General features: G+C 57.7%; 1 protein-coding gene across 11 annotated transcripts; it reads right to left on the bottom strand.

Annotated features, from left to right (window-relative positions):
- Positions 1–6085: 6085 nt before the first annotated feature.
- Positions 6086–22860, bottom strand: BCAN (brevican). 11 transcript variants are annotated; one of them, XM_057495040.1, is made up of 16 exons: positions 22647–22860; positions 22077–22292; positions 21350–21513; positions 18753–18863; positions 17679–18053; positions 17184–17358; positions 16772–16908; positions 15991–16287; positions 13857–14090; positions 12644–13291; positions 9231–9338; positions 8476–8634; positions 7755–7837; positions 7303–7447; positions 6890–7080; positions 6086–6567 (listed from the first exon to the last, which is right to left on the bottom strand). In XM_057495040.1, the coding sequence occupies exons 3-16, from the start codon at positions 21390–21392 to the stop codon at positions 6460–6462; spliced, it is 2814 nt and encodes a 937-aa protein (XP_057351023.1). In that variant the 5' UTR covers positions 21393–21513; positions 22077–22292; positions 22647–22860; the 3' UTR covers positions 6086–6459. The 11 variants fall into 11 exon arrangements, with proteins under 11 accessions (XP_057351023.1, XP_036778447.2, XP_057351026.1 ...); XM_036922552.2 differs by lacking the exon at positions 22077–22292 and having other exon boundaries at positions 15991–16284; XM_057495043.1 differs by lacking the exon at positions 22077–22292 and having other exon boundaries at positions 12644–13249.
- Between the last annotated feature and the right edge of the window lie 1423 nt (positions 22861–24283).

Genomic DNA, 24283 nt, shown 5'->3' on the forward strand with positions numbered 1-24283 from the left:
GAGCATCTACTATGTGCCATGCACTATACAGGCCCTGGGCATCAGGATTCCCTGCTCAGGGAGCTTTCTCCTCTAATCGACCAAGTTTTCTGAGTGGAAGTCATATTTGAGAACAAAAGTGCAGGGGTTTATGGGAGCATAGAGCAGCGACCTCATCTGATCGGGACTGGGAGAGTAGGGGAGGGGGTGGTTGGAGAAGACTGCCCTGAGAACTGGTGCAGGAGCTGGCCAGTGAAGGGAGGAGGAGGAGGAGGGAGGGGGAGGAAAAGGATCCTAGTCAGAGGGAACAGCACTGCAAAATACGGAGACAGGAAGAGTGAGCTTAGGTATATGAGGAGCAGAAAGCCTTGTGTGGCCAGAAAGTAGAGAACGAGGGAGAAGAGGGTTCACAAGACTAAAGAGATAGTTAGGAGTCAGAGGGCTGGGGCCTCGCCAGGCAACCAGGAAATAAGGACTTCTTCCTAAGAGAAATGAGGAGCCCCTGCAGGGTTTTAAGTAGGGGGGTGCTATGACCAAGTTTGCATTTGAAACAAAACCTGGCTGCTGGGTGAGAATGGATCGGAGTAGGCAGGGGGCTTCAGGGAGGCTACTGCAGTGGTCCCAGCAGAGGGTGATGACTGGGGGAAGGAGAGAAGAGAGGTAAGGGAAGCAGAATCTCAGGATTGGTGCTGGAGCAGGGCAGGTGGCAGCAGAGGTTCCCAGGTGTTTAGCCTGGGTCGCTGGGAGAGGCTGGTCCTGTCTGGTGAGTTGGAGAATCCAGCAGGAAGCTGTGACTCTCCTAGGGGAGGGTGGATGCATGGAGCTCAGGAGAGAGAACTAGTTTGGAGACAAGAATTGGAGGGTCAGTGGCCTAGACATTACCCAGAGAGAGGCCAGGACAGAGCTGCCAGGGAAATCCCGACAGAGAAGAGACACTTGGGCAGGAGCTGGAGAAGGAGAGGCTAGAGAGTAGGGGGACCAGGGGACCATGGTACCTCAGAAGACCCTGTCATTTCAGAAATCTGCAGGGAAGCACAGACTTTGCAGCACAGAGCCTGGGCCTGAGGTGTTTAGGTTCCTTCAACCATGTATTGAATGCATGAATGAATGAATGAATGAACGAACGAATGAAAACTGCGGTGAGGTCAGACCACAGGGAACATGGGAGGGTGGAGTCCCCAGAGGGGAGAGTGAGGAGGCAGCACCCTGCCTCATCCTCACCAGATCCCCCCCAGCATGAGGACAAGTGGGAGGTTATTCTGGGCCCCTGTGGGTAAATATAGCCTCTGAGCGGGGAGGGGGCCGGGTGGGGGGCCGGAGGTGGCTTCCTTGGTTTGTTTGGGGCACTTCCTTATAAGGCTGTGCAGGCCTAAGCGCCGAGGAGGGTGAGGTCAGGGGCTGAGCTCTCCATTCAGCCGGCCTGATGCTGTCCCCATTGCCACTGGCTGCTGCCAGAGTCTCAGAGGAAATCAAAGGCCTAGGCTTTGGGCTCTGGCCAAGGGAGCTCAGAGTGCAGCCCTTTAAAGGGCCCCCTCAGCCTTCACATCTGCTCTGGAAGCCCAGTCCGGGGGTGGGGTAGGGGGTGTCTCCCCAGCGTCTTCTCAGGAGGCGACGCTGGGGGCATTGGTTTTCTCATCTGTACAAAACTGGCCAGACTGGGCCATTCCCTGGGGCTCCACACAGCTACGGTACTCCGGGGTCTGCCCTCTGACCCTCCCTGCAGCGTCTGCCCCTCTTGCTCTGGCCTCTGTAGATCAAAAACTCAGAGTTCATTCATTGCTTCCCAAGGCCCTGGTCCCTCAGCTCCCTCAGCACCCCCTTCTCAGCCCTCCCTGGGGAACCAGCTGCTGCCGCTTGACCCTGTGGTGTCACAGCTGCTGTCAGCCTGCCATCCTTGTCAGGCAGGGCAGGAGGAATGTGGTTTAATTTGGGTTGGAATGTGCTCTCTGGGGCTGCCCATGGAGAGGGGGTGGGGAACGGAGACCAAGCCCCTCCAAGCCCAGCAAACCCAAGAGGACTCTGGGCATGGGGACAGGCCCCTGGGTCCCTCCTGGGCCGCGCCCCCACCTCATCGGAGACTAAACTCCAGACGGGTCCCGCAGCAGAATGGACCTCCCTGGAGGTGGGAAAGGAGTACATTCTTGGGAATGCAGGACCCGTGGGGTAAAGAAAGGACCCCGGAATTCTGTCTGCAGGCCCACCTTAGACAAACAGAGGCAAGTCTCAAGTAAGAGAACCAGAAGAGGACTGCTTGGCTCAGGGCAGGAAGAGGGACGGAATGGCCTCAGGTGAGGGCCCTGGACTCTGTGACGGGAAGCAGAGGAAAGCTCGGTGCTGTTCCGTCTCTCACAGTACAAAGAGCCTGCCCCGCCCCTCAGCCCTCCTCCGCCCTGGGGCCCCCTTCCCCTCTCCCCTTTCTAACGTAGCACCCGGATCAGGCTTGGCCCTTCTCCAACATTTCGGGAGCGGCCGACACCGCCTCCCGCTCCCCCACCCCTTCCCCAAGCCCCATTATTCCGGGGTCTCCAGAGCGAATGTCCCTCCTATAACCTAACGCCAATCCTCACGCTGTAGCATCCATTGCTCTTGCCCCACAGGGACAAACCCCAGGCCCCAAAGTCCCAGGGTCTCCTCGTCCAGTCACAAACTCGCCCCCAAGCCCCATCCACTCTCCCCACCCCCATGACTCAGCTGTGGCTCCAAAAATAAACTGGGGCGGATGCCAGGGGGCCACCGTCGAGGAACCTCCTCCCAGCAGCTGTGGGCTCAGCTGCTGACAAGCTGGTGCCCCAGGGTCCCAGGAGGGGTGGCTGGGAGACCTTGGGGGTGGGAGATGCCCTGCTGGCGCTGGCCCCTCCTGGTCCTGCTCAGCCGCACTCACACTCACCAACACCCTTTCCTCCACCTTCCTCCCCCCTGGCCCCTTCCCAGCCTGGTCCTTCCTTTCCTATTCACCTCATTTGCCAGGAAGTTATATGTCAGAGAGAACTTCTGCTCACCTTGGTGGGGAAACTGAGGCATGGGGAGAGATCCCTTGCCCACGACACTGAGTCCCTAGAAGCCATTCGGGGTCCATCCAACATGCAAGGGGAGGCTGTGGGCTTCTTCCTTTAAATGCTCCAGCTGAAAGGGGTCAACAGCCTTCCCTTTGTTAATAAGCTATTTAAAAACTAAGGGAAAACCATCAGAGCATAAACACAGAGGCCACAAGATCCACCCCCTCAGACAATTAACTGGAGCCCAGAGTCTTGCAGTGGGGGGCATTTCCTCACATCCTACTTCCTTCTCCCTCTTTTCTTTTGTCCTCTGCTTCCCGGTCCCTTCCTTACGCTCCGCCTTAGCCTTTCAGCCCCTCCTTCCCAGGAGGGAGAAGTCGGCTTTGTAGCAAGCAGACCAGAAGTTAGAGCTCAGAAAGGTCCGCAGTCTGGGAAAGGAGGACGCCCGGCCTGGCTGGGAGAGAGGGCACCTGAGTCATCACGCCAGGCATTGACTGCAGCCCCCAGGGAAAGCCCTCCCACCCACGGGGTGTCTGACAGGCTGGGCATTTTTGGAAGTCTTTGGGAGCTGCTGTGTCACGCAGGCAGCCAGGACAATGGGGCCCTTTCTCTCCCTGTGCAGGAGACAGGCCCACAGACCCAGCCTCAGGGCCGGGACAAAGGCCCCAGTGAGGTTGGGGCAGTGTGTGGGAGTGGGGGTTTGGGGGATGAATGTGGAGGTGGGGTGTGGGTCAGAACAGCCCAGGGGTAAGCCAGGGCCCATGGCAGTTGGAGGACCTCTGGAAGGCCCATCTCACCAGGCCCTCAGGCCCCTCCCTCCATAATACCCAAGCCCCTAACTTTCACCCAGGCTGGACCTCCCTTTTCCATGTATGCCCGTATACTCTCTGACGTCCCTCATCCCCAGAGATGGGGAGACCCCATTTTAGACATGCAAGAAAGAGGCTGAGAGCTTAACCCCATATCTAGGGGCTTGGCAGGGGTGGGCACCTGGTCAGACCTGTGCTGTGCCCTGGACGCAGATGCAGATTTGGCTTCTCAAAGAGATAGGGCTGACACTCCTCGAGGGCCTAATGCCCCCGCCCCGCCCCCAGGCCAAGACAGACCCCAGGCCCTGACACATGCGCGCGCACACACACACGCGCACACGCACGCGCAGGGTTTGATTCTGTGCAGGGTGCTGAGTCATCCCTGGCCCAGCTCCCCCTTCCCCAGGAAGCCCAACAAAGCCAGGAGGCTTCCGCTTCCCGCAGCCCTGCCGAAGTAGCCCAGCAGGTGCCGAGGAGCTGGGAAAGGTTTCTAGTTCCAGCCCTATATCAACCTCTGGAGCGCTCCTCACCCACAGAGGAGAGAAGATAGTGGACCCCTGACTACCGCTACGGGGAAGATTCAGCGAGAAAGTATTGATGACAGGCCTGGGAACCAAAGCCCCTCCCAGCTTACCACCAGGAGCTTTCTGGGAAATCCAGTGCACTGTCTAAACTCCATCTCTGTGTGGATCTATTGCTCCCTGTGTGGAGAACCTCCCTTAAGAACCCAAGGGCAGACACTGCCCCCTCCTCAGCCTTCTCCTCCTCTTCAGTCCCTGCCTTCAAAGGTCCGCCTTGGTTTTGATCCACTCACAATTCCAGCTGATACCCTCACATCCCTAAAACGCAGTGAGTGGGTAATCACAGGGTAGTAAGCATAAAGGGGGGTCTACTCTGGTCCCAGTATCATTCTCTTCCTTGTGGCTCCTCACGAAACAGCCCTATTGCCTAGCTATGCTAGACTGCGTTGTGCGGGGAGGGCAGAAAGTGGAGCATGTGGGCCTCGGGGTGAGGAGAGGAACGTGGTGGTATGTGGTAGGTGGGTCTGGGAGGTCAGTGCTGGTATCCTAGAGACCAGCTGGTTTGGGGTTTATATACAGGGTGGAGAAGGCCTGGGAGCTGGGCAGGATGGCCTGGGAGAGCCCCCGGATCCTCCCAGAAGCATTTGTCTTTCTGCGTCTTGCCTGGCTGTCTCTGGGTCTCTCCATATGGCTGTCAGCCCTTTGCCCTCTGGATCTGTCTCCCTGTCTCTTAGTTTTATCAGGTTTTACTGACTTCTAGGAAGAACAGAATTGCCCATGTGGTATAACAGTGGGCACAACACATGGCAGTGTACACACGTGTGTGCATGTGTGTGGTTAAGTGTGAGGATCTGCAGCAATAAGAGTCACCCCATCATGAAGACTCGCGGCATCCTGATACACGCTTACTTATTAACCATAAGACACACTAGGGCATATCTGTGCACTCTGATGAAGTACACACACACACACACACACACCCAGCCAGGCATCATTCTCTTTCAGTTCTCAGAGAGTGACCTCACCATCTCAGTCTCCGCTGACTCACAGCCCCCATGGCCAGGGCGCCCTGGCCGGAAGTCTTACCCTCCCCTCCACAGCCCGGTATCCTCCATCCCTGCCTTGGGCTCCTCGAAAAGAAAGACCGCGGCGCCCCCTGGCGGTATCCTGGGACCCTCCCGCTCCTCCGGTCCAGCTCCACTCACGCAAGCGCGCAAGACACCCTCTGGCCGCCTTGTCTGCAGCTGCAGCGCCTTCTTCTGGCCACAGCCTAGAAGACCTGCAGGTGTTTCCCCAGAGCCCAGTCTGCGTCAGGGTTGGGGACCTAGTTTCCCCATTCCTGCATCTCTGCCTTCTCTGCTGGAGGTAAACCTTCCCAGAGCCCAAACCCCAGAGTTGCGTTCCCTGCACACACAGCACCCTCTCAAACCTCCCTGAGGAACCTCAGAACTGGGACAAGGAGGCACCAACCTCTGGCTTCCTCCTGGGCCCTCAGCCCATATTCCTCCCTAGATTGAACTCGTCTAGCTCTGCTCAAGCTGGGCACTCCAGCTCCTTCCAACCATCCTGACGCCCAGTCCCCATGGGCTTCTTTATTCCGTGAACCCTCGCTGGGCAGCTCTTCTTACAAGGCACTGCTCTATCCACTAATATGCTGGGGACTCCTCGGACCTTCGGAATCTAATGAACACACAAAGTCTCTTTATCTTGTGAGGCCCAGCCCAGTCCCACTTCCCTGTCTTTCTCTCACACACAGAAGAATCAAACCCCTTGTGTCCAAATACAGCTGTATTTCCTGCTGGCTTTACAGGCACTCCATCCTGCAAATCCATTTCCTTGGAAAACAGAGAGTGGGCACAGTGCCCCCCAGGGGAATGGAGGGGACAGGATGGCTGGCAAGGAGAGGGCAGCTGAGGCACTTAGGGACTTACTCGAGGCCCTGAGGGAAAAACTTGAGGCACAGAGCAGGGATGAGAGGGCTCAGGCTGGGCTGGAGCTGCCCAGGTAGTTCCCAGAAGTCCCTTCAGGGAATTCTGGATTCCAGCCCCACCCCTCTCATGTGGTAACTTCCTGTGATGGGAAGAGCATAGGGTGTGAGGGAGGGTTGTGGGGAGAGGGCAATGCTGGGGGCAGCAGTGGACAAGGCCTTGGCCCCTAGGGACCTGGAACAGGACTGGAAGGAGGGGTCAACCGCACCTTCCAGCGCCCCAGGAGCCTCCATTGATGTCCTTCTGGGACCTTCGTTGGGTGCAGAGCTCGAGCCTGGGGAAGACACACACACTCACCCTCCACCCTGGGCTCCTCCTCCTTCCCTCTCTTCTTAGAGCCTAACTTCTGGTGTTATTGCTCCTTGACCCCTGACCTCATCAAAACACTTACCCCAGCTTAAGTGCCCAGAGTGTGGCCACAAGTTCTCAGACATCAGCAATAAAAGGGACCCCAGAGCACCCAGCCACCTTCCCTTTGCCCCAGAGAGGGGGAGTGATTACTCCAAGGTCACACAGCCAAGGACTGGAAGAGCTAGGCCTGGAGCCCAGGGCTGCTGCTGGCTAGTGCCTCCCACCTGTCTCCTCCTGGCACTCACAGGCCTACGGGGCACGCAGGAGATCTGGGGGGGCTCCCAGCGACCATCCTCCTGGCAGCGGATCAGTGGCAGGTTGCGCTGGGCCAGCCCCTCTCGGCACCGGTAACGAAGCACTGTGTGCACCTCATAGCGCAGCTGTGGGCGGCCAGACACTTGTGCCAGGGGCAGCTCCGGTGGGGGCCCACAGGACACTGCAGGGGGGACACAGTCAGGAGCTAGGAGCCTGGCTCTGTGGGTGACAGTTCTCGGAAGAGGGATGAAAAAAGCAGGGATTCTGAGAGGACCACCTAATTTGTTATCCCTCCATGGCTATGGCCTGGCACCCATTCCGACTCCTCTGTGCAGCTCTGCCCCCTCCTTCTGGGCACACATCAGTTCCTAGCCTCCACTCCTCCGCCCGTTGCCGCCCTCACCCAGCCCCATCTTGCAGGTGTAGGACAGGTGGTAGTTGCAAGGCACATCACTCCACTGTCCCTGATCGTGCCACACCATGACCACGCAGTTCTCTCCAGACAGGAAGTAGCTGTCAGGCTGCCCGGGGTTCCAGTTCTCATAGAGCTGGGGGGACAGGGGTGGAGAAGGTAGCGAGGGGCTCCGACACCAGGCGCACTTGGAGGAATGAGGAGAGGGAGGCTGTGGGCCAAGGGGCTGGGGAGCCCAGGAAGGAAGAAGGAGAGGTCAGGGACTTTGGGGGAAGGAATCGTGGGGGCCAGAAAAGAAGTGAGAGGGACAAGGAAGGGAAGAGGGCGCAGAGAGGAGGGAAGGGCCAGGAGAAAGGGAGGGAGGGATGGGGTCGCTGGGGCGGACGGCGAAATTGCCTTGAAGTCGCGACCTCGACAGTGTGAGGGGCGGCCGAGCCTCTCACCAGGGGGACGCCGTCTGACCACAGGAAATCGCCTTCTATGGTCCTGTCATTGAGCCCGATCCACTGGTACTCCCGGTATCGATCTGGGGGAGAACCGCAGGAAGACGAGGGCGCGGTGAGCTCCGCTGCCAGCAGGTGGCGGCCATTCCCCGCCACCCGGCAGTCTGCGGGGGACCGCGGGGAAGCCCCTCCCGCGATCCCAGATCCGCGCTCCCCTCTTTTCATCCCTCCCCCCAACCTCTGCGCACCGGCTTGATGGAAGGCAGGGGCGGGGCTGGGGGCGGGGGGAAATACCACCAGGGCTAGAAACTGAAAGCTGGGAAAAGAGTAAAAACTCGCAAGGAGGTCAGAGTCGAGGGAAGCAGATGAAGGTAGGAGGGCCTGCAGGTGCGGAGGGACGGAAGGCCCCCTCCCAAGCCACCCCGCACCTCCAGCCCAGCAGCCACCTGGCTGATGCAGGTGCATTTCCTGAGCAAACCTCAGCCCTCCCCTGCCTGAAGCCGCACTAGCCATGTGTGGAGTGGGAAGGAGGGAGACAGAGGGAGAAGTGAATGAATGAATGAATGAATGAATGAATGAAGTAAACCAAAGAACGAGTACCTGAATTAATGAATAAGGGAATTAATTAACTAGCACACTCACTCTTTAAATGATTGGTTAGTGAGTGATGAGTGAGAGAGAGCAGATGACAGGGTCCCTGTCAGCCCCGTCCCCAGCCCACTGTTGATGAAGTCCTGTTCCTCAGGCGTGCTGATGCTGGCCAGGTGCGCCCCGTACATCCGGCACTGGGTCTCTGCCTCCTGCCAGCTCCTTCGTGTAGAAAAGTGCTTGTAGCAGGAGCCCTGGAAGGAGTCCCAGCCAGGGCTACAGAAGTGGAGGCCTGGGGCACAGAAGGGCAGGCGACTTAGGTGGAAGGACCCTGGGACCCAGAAAGGCCAGGCTCCCCGGAAGGGGGCTTTTTCCCACCACTGCAGACCATGGAAGCAGAGCTAAAGGGCAGGAAAGTGGTGCCAAAGATCTGGTAGGGCATGAGGGGTGAGGAGTAGTCCAGTGGGGCCCTAGGGCAGAAGACCTTGATGCCTTCCTTCAGTGAGTCACAGGGACCAGGGTGAGGTCTGGAGTCTAGGCCTGGGTCTCTGCAATCCTCTATCCTACAGAATGGCTGTACCCTCCTCTCCTCCCAGGAGAATGGAAAGTGGCAGGTATTGACTGCCTACCAAATACCAGGAGTATGCTAAGCACTCCTCTCACAGAACCCCCTGAGAAAGGTATTTCTGGTTCCACTAACAGATGAGGAAAGTAAGGGTGGAGTTCAGAGAGGTTATGTGATTTGCCTAAATGGGGGAATGTGGGTTCATCAAAGATAAGGCCAAAACCTGTGCCACCCTCTCCCTTGGTAACTAGCACGTTGTGACATATGTTGTGGGTCCAGGCTTCAGATCTACCCCCACCCACCCTGCCCCACAATACACTCACCGATATTGCACAGGTCCCCCCCATAGCCAGGCAAACACAGGCAGCGGACCCCCTCCTCCTCCTCCAAGCATGTCCCGCCATTGTGGCAGGGGCTGGGGACACAGTCACCTGGCAGGAAGAGAAGTGAGGTGGGGGGAGCAGGAGAGCGCATCTCTGCATCCGAGGCCTCCAGGAGTGGCCTCTGCGTCCCCAGTCCTGACCTCCTTGTCTTAGTTCTGGGTCTCTTACCCACCCCGCCCCTCCTCCCCACCCCCCAACTTCAGCACTGACTCGGTCCTGCACTGTTTATTGTCATGCCCACCAGTGTGGGCCTAGTCCAACAGGCGCTGGAGGAAGCAACCAGGAAGGCCCTCAGGACCCAGCGCCACCGAGAGGCAAGATACCGGGCTGTCAGTCATGAGACCTGGACTCTTATCTGGCTCCTGGACGTGCTGGGTGACACTGGGAGATCACTTTACTACTCTGGGACTGGAGTTCAGTCCCCCACCCCTTGTCTTTGTGCCAGTGCCAGGTCCCAGCCCAGTTCAGTATAGACTAGGTAGGCAGGGTGGACCTGGAGGGGAGAGGAGAGTCACCATAGCAACAGTGAGATGTGACCTGCCCTTAACTGCTCTGGGGCCCGATACTGGGGTGGTCCAGGTGGGAGCTAACCATTCCTCCTAACGTCCGCTGGGCAGAGGCAGCCCCAGAAACTGTTAGTGAAGATCCACTTCCCTCTCTGTGCCCCCCACCCAACCCCAGGAACGATGCTACAGCGGCTCCCTCTGTCCTGCCGTCATCACCATCAGGCCCCTTTGCTTCCCTTCTCATCTCCCAGACTTTTCCCCCTTGCCAGGCTCCCCTTTCCCCCTCCACTTCCAGCCTTCTGCAGGTCCCCCAGCCTAGAAACCCCTTCAATCCATCTCGCTCCCTCTGGCTCCCCCTCCTCCAGGTAGTCTTCTTAGACTAACACACTTCCCTGAAGGCCTGCGATCTGCAGTCTGAGCCCAGCTCTGTCTGGCAAGGCCATCTGCCTTCTCCTCCTGGACTCGATCCTCTCTGGGTCCTGGGGTGGGAGGTGGCAGCTCTTAGGCTGGCCCTGGGTGCCAGAAGGGCTGTCAGATTCGACTTCGTTCTGCTCCAGATGACCCAGGGGAAGATGGCACCACAGACACAGTGCAGGCCAGAGCTCTCAGCCCTGGGAAGTGGAACACCCCTGGGCGAGACTGCTTAGATTGTGCCCTCAGCCTTTAGCAGCCAAGGGCAAAGCCCACAGTGCTTCACTCTGGCCCGAGAACTCACTGCCTGGGGGGAGATGGGAGTCAGAGCAGAGGTGGGGGGAGGAGAAGCTGGAGTTGATTCAAAGAATCTTGCTGGATGACCTAGCTGTTTTGGGTAAAATGAATCAGCTGTTCCAGCACCACCACCCTGTCATCTTCCCTCCTGCCAAACTGGTAGTTCTATTTCCTGGGCAAAGGTGAGGAGGGGAGGTGTTTTATTTAACCCATTAAGCACCAGCTCCCACAGAGGGTAAGTGTCCTGAACCCCCTTCCACTCCTCACACTTTCCTGCTCCTCCTGTTGTCCTCTCTGCTCCTCTGTCCAACCCCCCAGCCCTAAGGGATAGAGACCCTCAAACCTAGGTTCCCTACCCAGACCATAAGTCCCTCCCCCTGGCTGTGGGCTGCAGAACCTGAACCAGCACAGGCAGAGTCGGGTGGAGAGACTCCTTGTGGAACTTTCTGGTCCTCCCTCCTCCTGCTCTTTGGGCTGGTTACTATGCACAATTAAGTTTCTCTTCCCTCTTGCTGCAATGGTGCGCGAGAGGGTCCCTCACTCATCCTCCGTGGGTGGTAACTAAGACATGGCAGGCACTTCCCATGGTGCTCCTCTCCCCACTCCTCGCAGTGCTCAACTCCAAGGCCAGCTGGACAGGAGCCAATCGTTGAAATGGGTGAGCCTGGGTGTGATGCAGGGACCTCTAGCCCACCTGGGCCGTCTGGGACTCGGAGGATCCCGGCCTTTTCCAGGGGTGTCCACTGGCAAGCCCAACCTTCCCTGAATAGGTAAGACTTCTCTCAGGCCCTAGAACCTAACCCCTCATTCCTCTTTAGTCCCTCTCCATCCTCGTCCACTGCTTTGTATCTTCTCCAACATTAGAGACCTTGAGATCCTTCGGATTCAGGGAGGAGGGTGAACCCATTCTTCCTAGGGGGTTGAGTGGTCATTAGTGCAGGGGTCAGTGGAGGAGGGGGATGCTGAGGGCAGCAGGGACGAGTGCTAGGTACCACCCACCCGCTGAGATGCTAGAAACAGGGCCCCAGGGCACCTGGACCCCAGGGACCAGCCTCTAAAAGGGACTTTTTCAGTCACTGCTCTGTGTGCATAGCTCTGTACGGGAGCCATCAAGGTGGATCAGAAATGAACACACACACAGGCACACTCCAGGGTGCAGAGGCTTCTCCCCATCAGGGGTGAGGGACTACAACTCCCAGTACTCTTGCAGACTGATTCGCAATGACTTCTCTGAGGTAATGCGAACAGTCAAGATTTGGGGTCGCAGCAGTCAGGCAAGAAAGTGGAGTCTGAGAAGAACAGGAGGAGGGAACAGCAAGGGGCTGTTAGACTGCTAGGACAGGAAGGCTTGCAGATGAGAAAAACACACAGACCCAGAGAAGGAGAGGAGAGAGATGGTACCAAAAAGAAGCATCAAAGAGCTACCCATGACACAAATCCACGGACTGAAATGGGCAGACAGCTGAGGGTGGAGACAGAGGGTGCCAGAGGGTTGGTTATAAAGAGGTTTAATAGAGATTTATTTCCAAGGCTTGTTTTCCATGAAACATTTTTTAAAATACTTCACAGAAGTAGTTGCTTAAGGCTCTGTAGGAGTAAGGACTCTCCTAGACCCCAGAGGCTGAGGGGCAGGGAGGGAACTCCAGGCTTCCCTGCTATCAGTGGGGGTGGCTGCAGGGGCTACAGGTGGCACACAGGAGAGGGAAGGGAGCAGTGGAAGAGGGGCCTGGGACCCAAAGAGTGCGATAGGTGACAGGGTACCCTATCCCATGAGACATGAGGGTGCTCTGTGGGGCCAGTAAGACATGAGTCACAGGCGGGGAGCTGAGAGTATGGAAGAGTCCCAGGTGGTCAGTGGTGGGACTGGGGTCCCAGGGTGAGGGCTTCAGAAACAGGGAGAGGGTCACAGGATGGGAGTCATGGAGCTGGGGATGATGGTGTGAGGGGTCAGAATGCTGGGATGGAGGTCACAGGTGGGGCATCCAAGATCGGAAAACTACAGGTAGAGGTGGGTAGGATAAAGACGGCAAGGGACAAGAGAGGCTGGGGCAATGGTGGGTTAAAGGACCACAGGTCAGGTGCACCAGAGCTGCAGGGAGAGAAGGAGAAAGAGAGCAGTTGAGCCTTGGGCACAGTTACCTGGTGAGGGGGCCATGGCCACTCCGCCTTGGCCAGCACTGTCAGTGGGCAGCACCGGCTGGGCCCGAACTGAGGTCCCTGCTGGGACAGTTCTTCCAGAATTCTCTTCAGAGGGGACCTCCGGGTCCCCGGGACCCTCAGGGGCCCTTGTGGCTGGAAGCAGGAGAGGAGACTCTTCGGAGCTCCCTGTCTCCTCACTCTCTCCTCGAGGGACCCCAGACAGCTCAGGACCCCCAGTCTCCTCCCCAACCTCTCTTGCCCCAGCTGGAGTGAAAGGCGGTGGGGGTGCCAGGCTCCCCTCCCTGGGAGTTGGCAGAGTCCCAGTGGGTGGTCCAAGGACCCCTGGAGGCCTAGGGGCCTCTGGCTCTCCATCAGGTGGTGGTGACACATCAGGCTGTAGGACTGCCCTTGTCAGCGGCGGGGATGCCTCAGAAAGTGATTCCTCTAGGGCTGGCTCAGTGGGGAGATAGGCCTCTTCATCCAGGCTGCTGAGCTCACTGGGCCAGGCCCACAGGGCCTCATCTTCCACCTCCTCCTCTTCTTCCTCCTCCTCTTTCTCTTCCTCCTTGTATTTCTCATCTTCCTCCAACACCTTGTCTTCCTCTTCTGAGGACCCCAAGGGAGGTACAATGGTTTGGGTTTTGAATTCTAGACAAAGCACAGATGGTTCAGCACCAGGGACAGCACCCACCAGAGGCCTGGAAGCAGGAAGGGGGAAGGCAAGAAAGGCAGGGCTGGGGGTGCTGAGGCTTGGGGCCAGAGGGAAGAGCCTGTCCTGGGAGAGCTGTCTTTGCTCCAAACTGAAAGAACTTCATCTTGAGCTGCAATGTTCAGGCAACACTTGGGAAGGCTCTGTGAGCTGTCCCCAGGGAAACATGGTCATTGCATCTCTCTCTCCTAGCCTGTTAAAATTCTCTAGTCTATTTTGGGTAGGTGAGGAAGAGGAGGGACCAAAAAAAAGAGGCCCCTCCTTCCCGGAAGGCAGCTCCTTAGTCCAAGCATCTCCAGACCCAGAGAGTTTGGAGTGGAATTTGCTGGAAAGGCAAAGGTTGGAGAGAGACAAGAGAGATGCCCTGCACACTGAGCTGCTGAGAACCGACAGGGCAGAGTCATGCCTCCATAACCCCAGCCCTAACCCAAGCCCTAATTACGGCATCCACTGGGCTTGCACCTTCTGCCCTCATCTTCTCCCAGGATAAGGAATTTGAGTTACCTAGGAGGGTCCTAGGGGCCTCTGCTGGGTCTTCTGGAGTGGAACTTCCACCTCCTCCATCCTCCACGATGGGAATGGAGTAGATGGCTCCTCGGGACTCGCTCTCCACAGCTCCTTGCGGCAGTTGCAGTTCCTCCAGGGTCTCTGTCACGGTGACAATGGCTTCCAGTCCATCAGAGGCCAGGTCGGAGGCTGGGTTGGAGACCTCAGGGATGGCAGAGGGCTGGGCAGAGTCTGTGGCAGGAGAAAGGTGCCAGTGGGAGGTTAAATACGTGGCTGTGCCCTCCCAGGTCATGGTGGCATGTGAGGGCTCTGTAGTAGACCCAGAGACCATAGAATTCTCTTAATTCTCTCTCATCTTCCCCGTAGGGCACTCATGGGACCCAGGGAGCATTCTGAGATTCTATCACACATTCCTCAAGCATTCATCAAGTGCGCAGTATGTGTCAAAACAGCACGCTCCCTGCCGTCAAGGGAACTTATAAGCTAGATAAGACAATGAACAAATAAACATAATGTTACCACATAGAGAGCAAGTAAGCAGAGTGAGGAGACAGGATAGTGGGAATTACTGCTTCAGATAGAAGGTCAGGAGAGGCTCCGGGAAGAGACAGTCCCTTGAGGGAGGAGTTGGAGGCAGAAGGATGGACAGAATGGCCTCAGCACGTCGGGATCCTGGTCTTGGGGCAAGGTGTGAGGGATCCCAGTGGTCCCAAGATGTTTGGAATGGAAGGGATAGGCTGCCATCACCACAGGAGAGCTGAAGGGCAGGGTACAAGAACACTCAAGTCTCCACCTGAGGGTCTCATATCGGGGCAAGAGGGCAAAAGAATGGACTGCCCCATCCTTCTGCAATCTGTTCCCTTCAAATAACCAGAGTTCTAGAATGGATCACCTTGTCTCAAGGGAGCTAAGAGCTCAACACCAAAGAAGCGAAGGTGGAACTGGGCTAAGAAAAGCCCTGAGGGCCGTCTGTGCTCAGCCAGATGAGACAGGACAGCACAGCCTGCCCTCATCACCTACTCCACTGAGCCCTGCTCATGCCAGACAAGCAAACCTGTGCCCTTGCCTGCCTCCATCCTCCACCTGCTTCCAACCATAGGCATCCTCTCCCCTCTGCCCTCCTCTTAATTCAATTCCTCCTTCCATTTCAAAAGCACAGAATCATAAGCAGTGCACGGACCTGTTAGCTATTATTATCACATCATCCCAATTCAGTAAACCTTTCCAGGTGGACATGTCTTCCTATGGACTTCAATTCCAAACCTCTCCCTAGCCCCAGGCCAAAGATGTTTGGAGATCTGTCCCAGCAGAAGTGATTATTTTCTGTCAGTGTCACCTCATGCTGGGAGCAAAGTATCTCATCTTCCGGCAGATTGGAGGCGCCCATGGCAAAAACCGTGTCTTCGCCCTTCAGACTAAGAGTTCCTCGAGGGTAAAGGCTGTGCCTTGTTCTCCCACTTCTGCTTCCAGCCCTTGCACCAGTACCGCAGGCTTACAGCTGAAGCAAGGGCCCAGACATCCATGGCAATGCCTCCCTGTCTGCCAGTCACCCTAGGCCTCTGCCCCCGGCACTGTCTCCCCTTCAGCTCCCAGTATAAGATGAGGTCAGGAGGCCATCTCTACACCCGACTTTCCTTGAGGACTTGCTCCCTGGGGAAGACTTGTGTCTGCTCTTCAGTGTTTGGTGGCTAAAGATCCGACAACTTCAAGCTAAAGGCTCTGTAAACAGCCTTGAGGGCCCTTGAGGGCATTTGGTTAACTGGAGCAGATCATTCGCTGGATTCAGAGAATGTTGGTCATCTGTGCTCTACTAAGATGACCGGAAATGAAAACACACTTGGCAGCCCAGTAGGGGATAGGTGGCTTTAAAACTAGAACAGACAAGACCAGACTCGTCGTGTGAAGGCAGGTGAGCAGAGGCAGAGAGGTGAGCACTCCGTGAGGTCACACAGCCCAAGCCAGAGGGCATGACCAGAATTAGAACCCGAGGTGGCAAGCTGGGCATCACCCAAGGCTCCTTGAGGCACATGGCAAAGACCTGAGAGACAAAAGCCCAGAGCCGGCGTAGGACCCCAGCGCGCCGCCCTGCCTCTCTGGGGTCGGTCTCCGCCTCTGCAGGGAGGCCGCTCACCTCGGAAGCAGTAGACATGGAAGCGGCTGTGCTTGTTGGGGAAGCCGGTCTGGTTGGGGAAGAGGAAGAGAGTCTTGACACCAGGCAGGCCCCCGCCGCAGCGCTGGCGGGGTGTGACAATGGGGTAGCGCACGCTGCCATCGGCCAGCCAGCCTGGGCTGCAGCGGTCCAGGCCACCATCCCAGGCTGCATACAGCTGGCCCGTGGTGGCGATCTCCGCACCCCGCTCCCGGCAGTACGCCCGTGCCTCCTCCAACGTCAGCTTGTCTGGAGGGGCGCCCAGGAACAGCTCTCCTGCTAGGGAAGGGGAGGCTGGGTTACCAGGAAGCTGGCGTCCCCTTCCACCCTTGGCTCCCACAGAGACGCAGGGCAGGCTTCTCTAGGCCTCAGTCTTCTCATCCATAACACAGATTCAACTACCCTATTTCATAGGATCAAAGTCTGGAGAGAACCTTGGCATGGACATGATTGCTCAAGGAAAATGGCCCTACTTCCTCATTCTGCAAAGAAGGAAACTGAGGCCCAAAGATGCCAAGAGGTAGAAAGTGCACGCACGGCAGGTAGCAGCAGAGTCAAAACTCAAACTCAGTCTCCTACCACCTATTTGAGGTTTGGGCCATGAACTTGCCTCTGTGACAGTGTTCCGAGGGAGGGACACTGATTGTTTCCTTACCCCCTGGGTACCCCCTTAAACCCATGAGGGACAGGAAGGTCCAGCAGAGGCTCCAGGAGCAACTATGGGTAGCACTGGAGAAGGAGCTCTAACCTAGAAACCCCTCACCCCAATCACCGTTCAGGTCTTCAGCATAACAGTAGACATCATAGAGGTCATCCGGGTCTACCACTCCATAGTTCCGGACCCCAGGGAAACCATCCATGTCTCCGTAACAGGCCTCTCGCGGGGTCTGGATGGGATACCTGGAAGGTGGTACAGATGCCTTCACTAGGGAGCCACACCCAGGCGTCTGTCCTGAATCACACTGCCTTTCAGTAGAGCCAATTGTCCTCCCAGCTCTGAGGGACCCACACTCCCAGGGCAGGGTCCTCACTCACCCTATGCAGACCAGCCTCATTCCCCTGAGGTGGGGGGCTCTGTATGGCTAGTCTGGGGCAGCAGGCAGCCCCTGGCAGGACCAGAGGCCACAGCCGCCTCAGAGACAACTAGAAGCTCCCGGTCCACAGCCCCAGCCCACCTCACGGTCTGGTCGGACAGCCAGCCAGCATCACACTGCTCATAGCCCCCAAGGTAGGCGGCATAGAGCTGCTCCGGGGTGGCAATGCGGGCTCCGATGCGGGCACAGGCCTCCTGGGCCCCAGAGAAGGAGAAAGCGTAGCGGGCTGAGCCCTCGCGGTAGAGAAAGACGACCCCTGAGAAGCAGAAGGGACTCCTGAGGCATGATCCCCCAGCACACTGACCTCCCCTCACCGACCTGGTCACACCCCAGGACACAAAGGGAAAAGTTCAAATTGTGCTCACTAATCAGCATGAGGGGCTTATGTTAGACTGTGGGTAGAACTGCCTCCACCTGATGAGAGAAAGGAGGTAACAAAAGCCTGTGTCTACTCCTTTTTCAACTCAGTCTGTGCCTTCCAGGTGTCTTGGCTCCCCTCTCAGACTGTGGGCTCCCTAAGGGCAGGCGCCCTTCCCTCCTTCTCTCAGGAACCTCTCCCTGCCCCTGCCCTCTCACCTTTGACCTTGACCTCCACAGCATCACTGCTGTCATCTATGCCCTGTTGGACCTCGCAGCGGTAGATGCCTGAGTCGTTGGGCCGCAGCTCGCTCAGAGCCAGGGAGACATTGGTGAGTGACGCTGGGTAGGCAGGCAGCGCCACGCGGAACCGGTAGGCTTCGCTCACCTTGACGCGCAGCCCCCGGGCCACCAGCACCTCGGCCTCCCGGCCCCCGGACAGGAAGGTCCACTTGACCCTCGGGGAGCCCAGCACAGCCCGGCGGCCAGGCGGCGGCCGCAGGTAGTGAACATGGCACGGGATGGTGAGGGTGCCGCCCAGCACACCCTGCAGCGGCGCGGTGCCCACGATGCGCACACGGAAGGCCCGGTCCTCTGTGGGCGGGTGGGGAGGGCTGGAAATGCGCGCTCTGGTCCCACCTGGTCCCACGGGGGGTTTCCAAGCTCTGCCCCAGGATCCCTCTTGCCTGGCTCCAGGATTCTCCAGACCAGCCCTGGGATTGCCCCTCCTCACCCTTGGGTTTTCCTGGCCCTCTGGGGTCCTGCAAACAGCACCTCTAGGTCTCCAGGGCCCACCCCTATGGTCTCCAGATCTGCTCCAAAGTCTCCCAGTCAATTCTGCCCCTATAGTCACCTGGTACCTCCATGGGGGTCCTGGGCCACACCCCGGGGTCTTCTGACCTTCCTCCCTGGGTCCTCTAGCCTTGTTCTGTTTCCCAGTCTGTCCCCTTCAGACTCACTTTCAGACTTGACCCCCAGATTCCCAGCTCCATCCCCGTTCTGCCTAGCTGCATTCATCCTGTCCTCAGTGTACCCCCCATTCATCTGGTTCCCAGAGTCCCCCACAGATTGGAAGCCTTGTACCTAGTGCCCCTCCCCGGCTCTACCCCAAGTTTCCACCACCCTCCTAGGAGCCCACTTATTTTCAAGTGTCCCATCCTAGACCTTCCCCCAGAGTCCTCCCAACTCCATCTTCTCCCTGGGACTGGAAGAGTTCGGTAGGGCCCAACAGGAGGCCACCCCTGCCACAGGGGAGATGCAGGAGACAGACAGTGACCCTAGCGGATTGCTTACCTGAGCTGTCCCTTTCCAGGGCATCAGCTAAGGCCGCAGGGACCTGTGCCAGGGCCAGGGTTGCCAGCAGGGGCAGGAACAATGGGGCCATGCTGCAAGCTGATGGAGGGACTTGAGGAGGAAAGATGGGGTTAGACCTCAGGATGGACTTCTGGCTCCATACCACATCTATGTGGACTTACACAGGTCCTGGTCCCTGGACTTATACAGGGACTTAAACCCGCTGTCCCCACCTCACCATTAACTCTCTGGTCCTGATCCCTGTCTGCCTGCCAAGGGATTCTCCCTCAGCCAACACCGGGGTCCTAGTCAGCTCTCTTTGTGATGTAAGGCAAATTACTTATGCTCTCTGGACCTTTATTTCCTTACTTGTAAAAGAGCACCATCACTACCACCTCACAGGTTGTGATGAGGCTGTGGGCTTTGAGAGTGCTTTATATCTGAAAAGGCCTGTAGAAATGCACAGCACCAGGCACACAGTAGGGGCTCAATAAATGCTTAGAGCATGAATGGTGGGTGCTATTATACTAAGAATTCCCTCTGCTCCACCCAGTGCCAGACTCCTCCCACAATACCCCTCGAACTTTCCCTCCCTGAATGCCATACCCATGTAGCTCCTCCTGGAGGACCTCCTAGACTGAACCTGGGCACTGTACAACTTCTCTCCAGCCCAACCCCTCCTGGACCTCCCCCAACCCCACCATTACTTACAAGGAAAGTCTTCTCTTTATTCCTCTGGATACTCCACCCCCATCCTTGGCTGCCTTCTCCCTTCTTCCTCCCAGCCTTTCCTTCCTGCCTGGCACGGGCTTTCCCACCGGATCTCCTGGCTCAGAAAGCATCTGGGACAAAGCCCCTGTCTCTGCCAGTCTGGCTTCCATCCAGCCTCTCACTTCCCTCACCCCAGTCCCAGGCTGGCAGAGTGGGCTCAGGGGGGCTAAGAATAAATAGGAGGGGCCATCTTCCTCCCACCCCTAGCTATCAGAAACTCTGAGAACCCAGAATATTCCTCTGAAGATCTTAAAGCACTTACACTCTCATAACAGATAGATGAGGGGATATGACATCGAGAAATGGGGCCCAGAGAGGGAGAGAGTTGACCCCAAGTCCCCAGCACAGCAAGTCAGGCACGAGGCCAGTTGCCCGCAGGAGGGAAGACTGCAGAGCTAGTGTCCCGCATCATTTTTAGGAGTCAGGCTAGACTTAGAAGAGCATGGAGACCCAAGTCTGCCTTGGAACAGGCCAGGCCAGCAGGAGGGATGAAGGTCAGTCTGCAGTCAAGACTTCCTAGAGACCGGCTCATTCCCACTGGCTGTGCATTCCCTCTGCAGGCCCCTTATTCAGCCCCATCATCCCCACCCGTTCAGGCTCTGCCTTCCTCCCCTTTCCTGAGCTTGAGCTGATGGGAAATTTCCGTCTTCTCCCAGATCCCCCCAGGGATCCCAGACCCTCCTAGGGATGCTTCCCTACCACTGAAACCTCTTATTTCCCTCACTGTGCCTGGGTATCATCTCCCTGGGGTCAGAGCTGGGGGAGAAGTGGCAGAAGCCAGATGCCCAGGGTCTCTCTCTGACCTTTGAGAGGGAGGAGGTTATTGATGGGGCCAGATCAGAGGATCGCCAAGACCAGCTCTGGGGAGGGGGGCCCTTCGGAGGACTGCTTTTGGGGGTTGGAAGGACCATTTGGCATCAGCAGCCAGTGCCTGCCAGGGAGACATTTGAGCTGTGCCAGGTCTTGGGCCAGGCCCCTTCCTGGAGCCCTCCCTCCCTTCTCTTTGGGCTGGAGCTGGAACTGCTCACAGACCTGGTCCCAGCTCTCTGACAGGTGGCCCAGAAACCCATATAGTTGGAGCCTTTCTGGGACCAACGTTCTGGACTCCTATTCACCTCTGTTTGGAAGATGGGGGAATGAAGGGAGGAGCTCCAGGGCTGAGGAGGACCTGGACACCCTGGAACATAGAGGGTGTCTCACCCCCACCTCCAGGACCAGGAGTCACTGACCCGAGAGAGGCTAAAGGGTGGTCCTGATTGTATGGTTCTCACAATCAGAGAGCACTGCACCCCTCCCCTCCTGCCCCCTAACCACACCGAGCTTGGGCCTCACTCAGCCCTTTCCTGTATGGAAGGAGTCCTGAGAACAGTTAAGCATCCTGTCATCCAGCACCAGATGCAGACCCAAGGATCCAGGCCTTGGCCTTCTCCACACACTCACCCACCTCCTCTCCTCCATCTTCTTGTCCTCCTGAGCAGGACACGCCACTCCATCTCTAACCTCAAGAGCTCAGCGGTCTTCCTGTCCCTCTCTGATGCCACATCATCCTTCTCTCCAGCTCTCTCGCTACTCCAGCTTCTAAGTTTCGTCCCTTGTCTTGAGTTTCTGGAGCTGTTTAGGAAACTTCCCTCTTGTTACATTGTCATTCCTGTCTGACCACGGACATCCATCTCCCTCACAGGCTCCATAGACCCAATCCGCAGAGAATCAAGAGCAGGCTCTGTGTGTGTGTGCATGTGCGCATGCGAGCACGTGCATGCCCACACATGCATGAGTGCACGTGCCTACACACACCCAACACCCACATCACCATGCTGAATGCCCACCAGCTGGCTGCTCCATAGGAACATAGCTCCAGCGCTCACTCATCTGGTTGGCAGGGACGCACAGGAGGTCAGAGCTCCCATCACAGCAGAAGGGAGCCTCTCAGCTATCCCTAGTGGCTGTGTAAGCAGCAACACGAACAGTATCGGCCAGGCCTTAACAGAGCCTGCAGGAGTAATTGCAGTAACCGCATAAATGGTCCTATTTATTGGAAGTACAACTAATACTACTACTAGCAACATCACCAGCTGAGCTATTGTAGCAGCTCCTCCTAGGATAACATCTGAAATGTGGACGGTGCTGTTACCCATGAGGACACAGGCATTGGTAGCACCGTGGGAGGGTCTCTGGGTAACAGCGCCCCCTGATGTTACTGGTATTGTCTGGGGTAGAAGTAACACAGGTGTTAACAGTGCTGCATTGTGCAAAATAGTGCTGCAATAGTGCAAACATTGACGGCAGATCTCTTGGTGCTGTTAGAAACACGTGGGCAGAGCTATTCTGATAGGAGGTGGGTATGGAAGTCCAGTGGGAGGGGGTTCCCAGACCACCAGTGGTGCTAGGGAGGAAAGCAGGAGTGGTAACTGGAATCCAGCTAACAGTTTCTGCCTACTTACCTGCCAAGCAAGGCTTTTACTAAGTGCTTCCAGGTATAACCTCAACTTTGAGAAAAATGCTGTTTATGCGCTGCATTGATGAGGAACCCGAGGTTCAGAGAGGTCAACTAACTTGCTCAAGGTCGCACAGCAAGTAAGTGGCAGAGTTGGGATTCCAGCTCCAGTGGGCGCCTCGAAGACCCGCTACAGCGGCTCCTAACGGCTGGCTGTCCTTCGGGCTCCGCGGAGGTGTCCCCAGAGGAAGGGTGCCTGAGAGCGGCTCCTCCCGCGGGGCTGCCTCCACGGCGGGTGGGCGCGGAGTCGGGGGCTACCTCGGACCGCCGCCGCCCTGCCCAGGAAAAGGTCAGGAACCTCGGCGGCGGCGCGGGGCCTGGAGCGTGCAGGAAGAAGGACCCAAGGACCAAGAGGGGCGCTCCCCTTAACCCTCCGACTCCAGGGGGCTGCCGGGCAGACTGCAAGCAGCAATGGGGGGCCAGCGGCAGAGGTGGCGCCGGCAGCAGGCGCCGTAGCGCTCCGAGGGGCCCACAGCGGACCTCGCGCAGGTGCCGGGGGCTGGCGAGTCCGGTGCCCCGGAGCCTCTGGAGGCCAGGGCTGCGGGAGGGGGCGCGGACCCCGGGCAGCGGTGGGCGCTGCTTTTTTCTCCCCCTCCCGGGCCGGGCGGCCGGGCTGCGGACGCACTCACCTGCCGGCGGGCGGCCCTGGGCCGGGGTGGGGGTGCCGCACCGCGAAGTTTGCCGCCTCCTCCGGGGGTCTGTTCGGGGTCCACGGCTTGGTCCTGCAGCCGCGGCCGAGACTGCGGCGGGGACTGCGCGGGCGCAGGGAGAGGCTGGGCCCGCAGGACGCTCGGAAGAGGGCGCCGGGCCGCCGGGCGCCGCACAAAACCCCCTTTCTTCCCCCCGCCCCGCCCCACCCTTCCCGAGGGCCGCCCCCGCCCCCTGACCGGGAACGCGGGGGGCTCAGGAAGGTCACGGGACCCGCTGCCTTCTCTGCGTCGGCTCCCGGCGGCAGCAGCTAGAGCAAGGACGAGAGAAGTAGGACATCGTTCTGGGTTGAGAAGCTGAGGACTTGGAGTAGGGAGGGAGGGCACAGGGGCGCGAGGGAGCGCTCAGGGCCCAGGATGATGTTGCAGCAAGAGGGATGGAAGTTAGACAGCCGGAGGGACTTCCGCTGGGGCGAGGAGGAGGGACTCAGGCTTAGATAGTAGGGGGAAGGGGGAAGGGAGAATGCGAAGCTTTGCTCCTGGAGAGACATCCCACACCCACATAAAAATGGGGGCAGGAAGCTGTTTTTTGAAGGCAGAATGAGGTGCAAATGACCATAGGCACCTCCCTGGAGGAAGCTCTGATTGGATTTTGTCTCCTGTGGCGCTCCCACTCCCTGCACAGAGGAGGAGCTGACTTTGCAGCTGGAGGAGTGGAGGTTAGACAGTAGATTGATAAGTTAAGCAAAACAAGTCAGGGACTCTCTAGACATGGTGAGGGGATAGGAGTGGCACGAGGAATGGACATTACTGGTCATGCAAACCAATGTGCAAAATGCAGGCGTTGCTGGGAGCCCAGAGGGCCCACTGGCCAGGGCTACTGGTGATGAATGTGCTGCCCGGTGCCAGGGGGTGGGCCTTGAGTGTTGTCCAGACTGTGGGGACTCCTCAGAGCCCAGAATACCAATGACACACTCCTCCCCGGCTCCAGGGCCTCCACCTCCGTCCACTTTCCCAGGCTCTCCTCTCCCCTGTCCCCACTACTTCCCTCCTCCCTCCTGGGACTAGAGGCAAAGCCCCTGGCACAGACTGTGGGCAGTCAGACGCCTGGATTCTCTCCCCTGGATACCAATAGTAGCACCAAGGAGAGCTTGTTGGGGCTTCAATCCCCATAATCTTCAGCAGTACCCCCAAAATATCCCAGGTAAAGTGGGGTGCCTGCAATGCAAGTGCAACTTCCCGGCAGGTCCTTGCCCTTCCGTCTAGACCACCCCCATGTCTCTCCCGCATGTGTGGGAATTTTCGATGCCCCAGCTGCTCTGCTCCCCATTGCCTGTGCTTCTATTCCCATTGCTGTGGATTTGGTTCCCAAGGGCTTTGAGAAGCCCACAAAAAAACCCCTCCCCAAATCCTTGATGACCTAAAGGTAAGATGGGCCCCTTCCCAGAGATCTATCTACTCTAGAGATAGGACAAGAAAACCTGGGGGTGGTGGGTGGTAGGATCCCTCAATAAGATAAATGCCCTGTCAGGGATGTGAGATGAAGAGGACAGAGCAACATGCCTGGGAGAGTCTGGGGAGGAAGAGACCTCCATTTATTCATTTCATTAAACAAGTAT

Source organism: Manis pentadactyla, chromosome 19 (assembly GCF_030020395.1).
Source record: "Manis pentadactyla isolate mManPen7 chromosome 19, mManPen7.hap1, whole genome shotgun sequence".
Taxonomy (NCBI): Eukaryota; Metazoa; Chordata; class Mammalia; order Pholidota; family Manidae; genus Manis; species Manis pentadactyla.

Bases quoted from the DNA above. Each gene is read 5' to 3' on its own strand.
- BCAN (XM_057495039.1), bottom strand. From the start codon at position 21,392: ATGAGTGAGCGCTGGAGCTATGTTCCTATGGAGCAGCCAGCTG. The intron at 18,864-21,349 runs GTGGGCATTCAG...TTCCTCCTCAAG, and splicing joins TCCTATGGAGCAGCCAGCTG to TCCCTCCATCAGCTTGCAGC. The intron at 14,091-15,990 runs GTGAGCGGCCTC...CTCCTGCCACAG, and splicing joins CCATGTCTACTGCTTCCGAG to ACTCTGCCCAGCCCTCTGCC.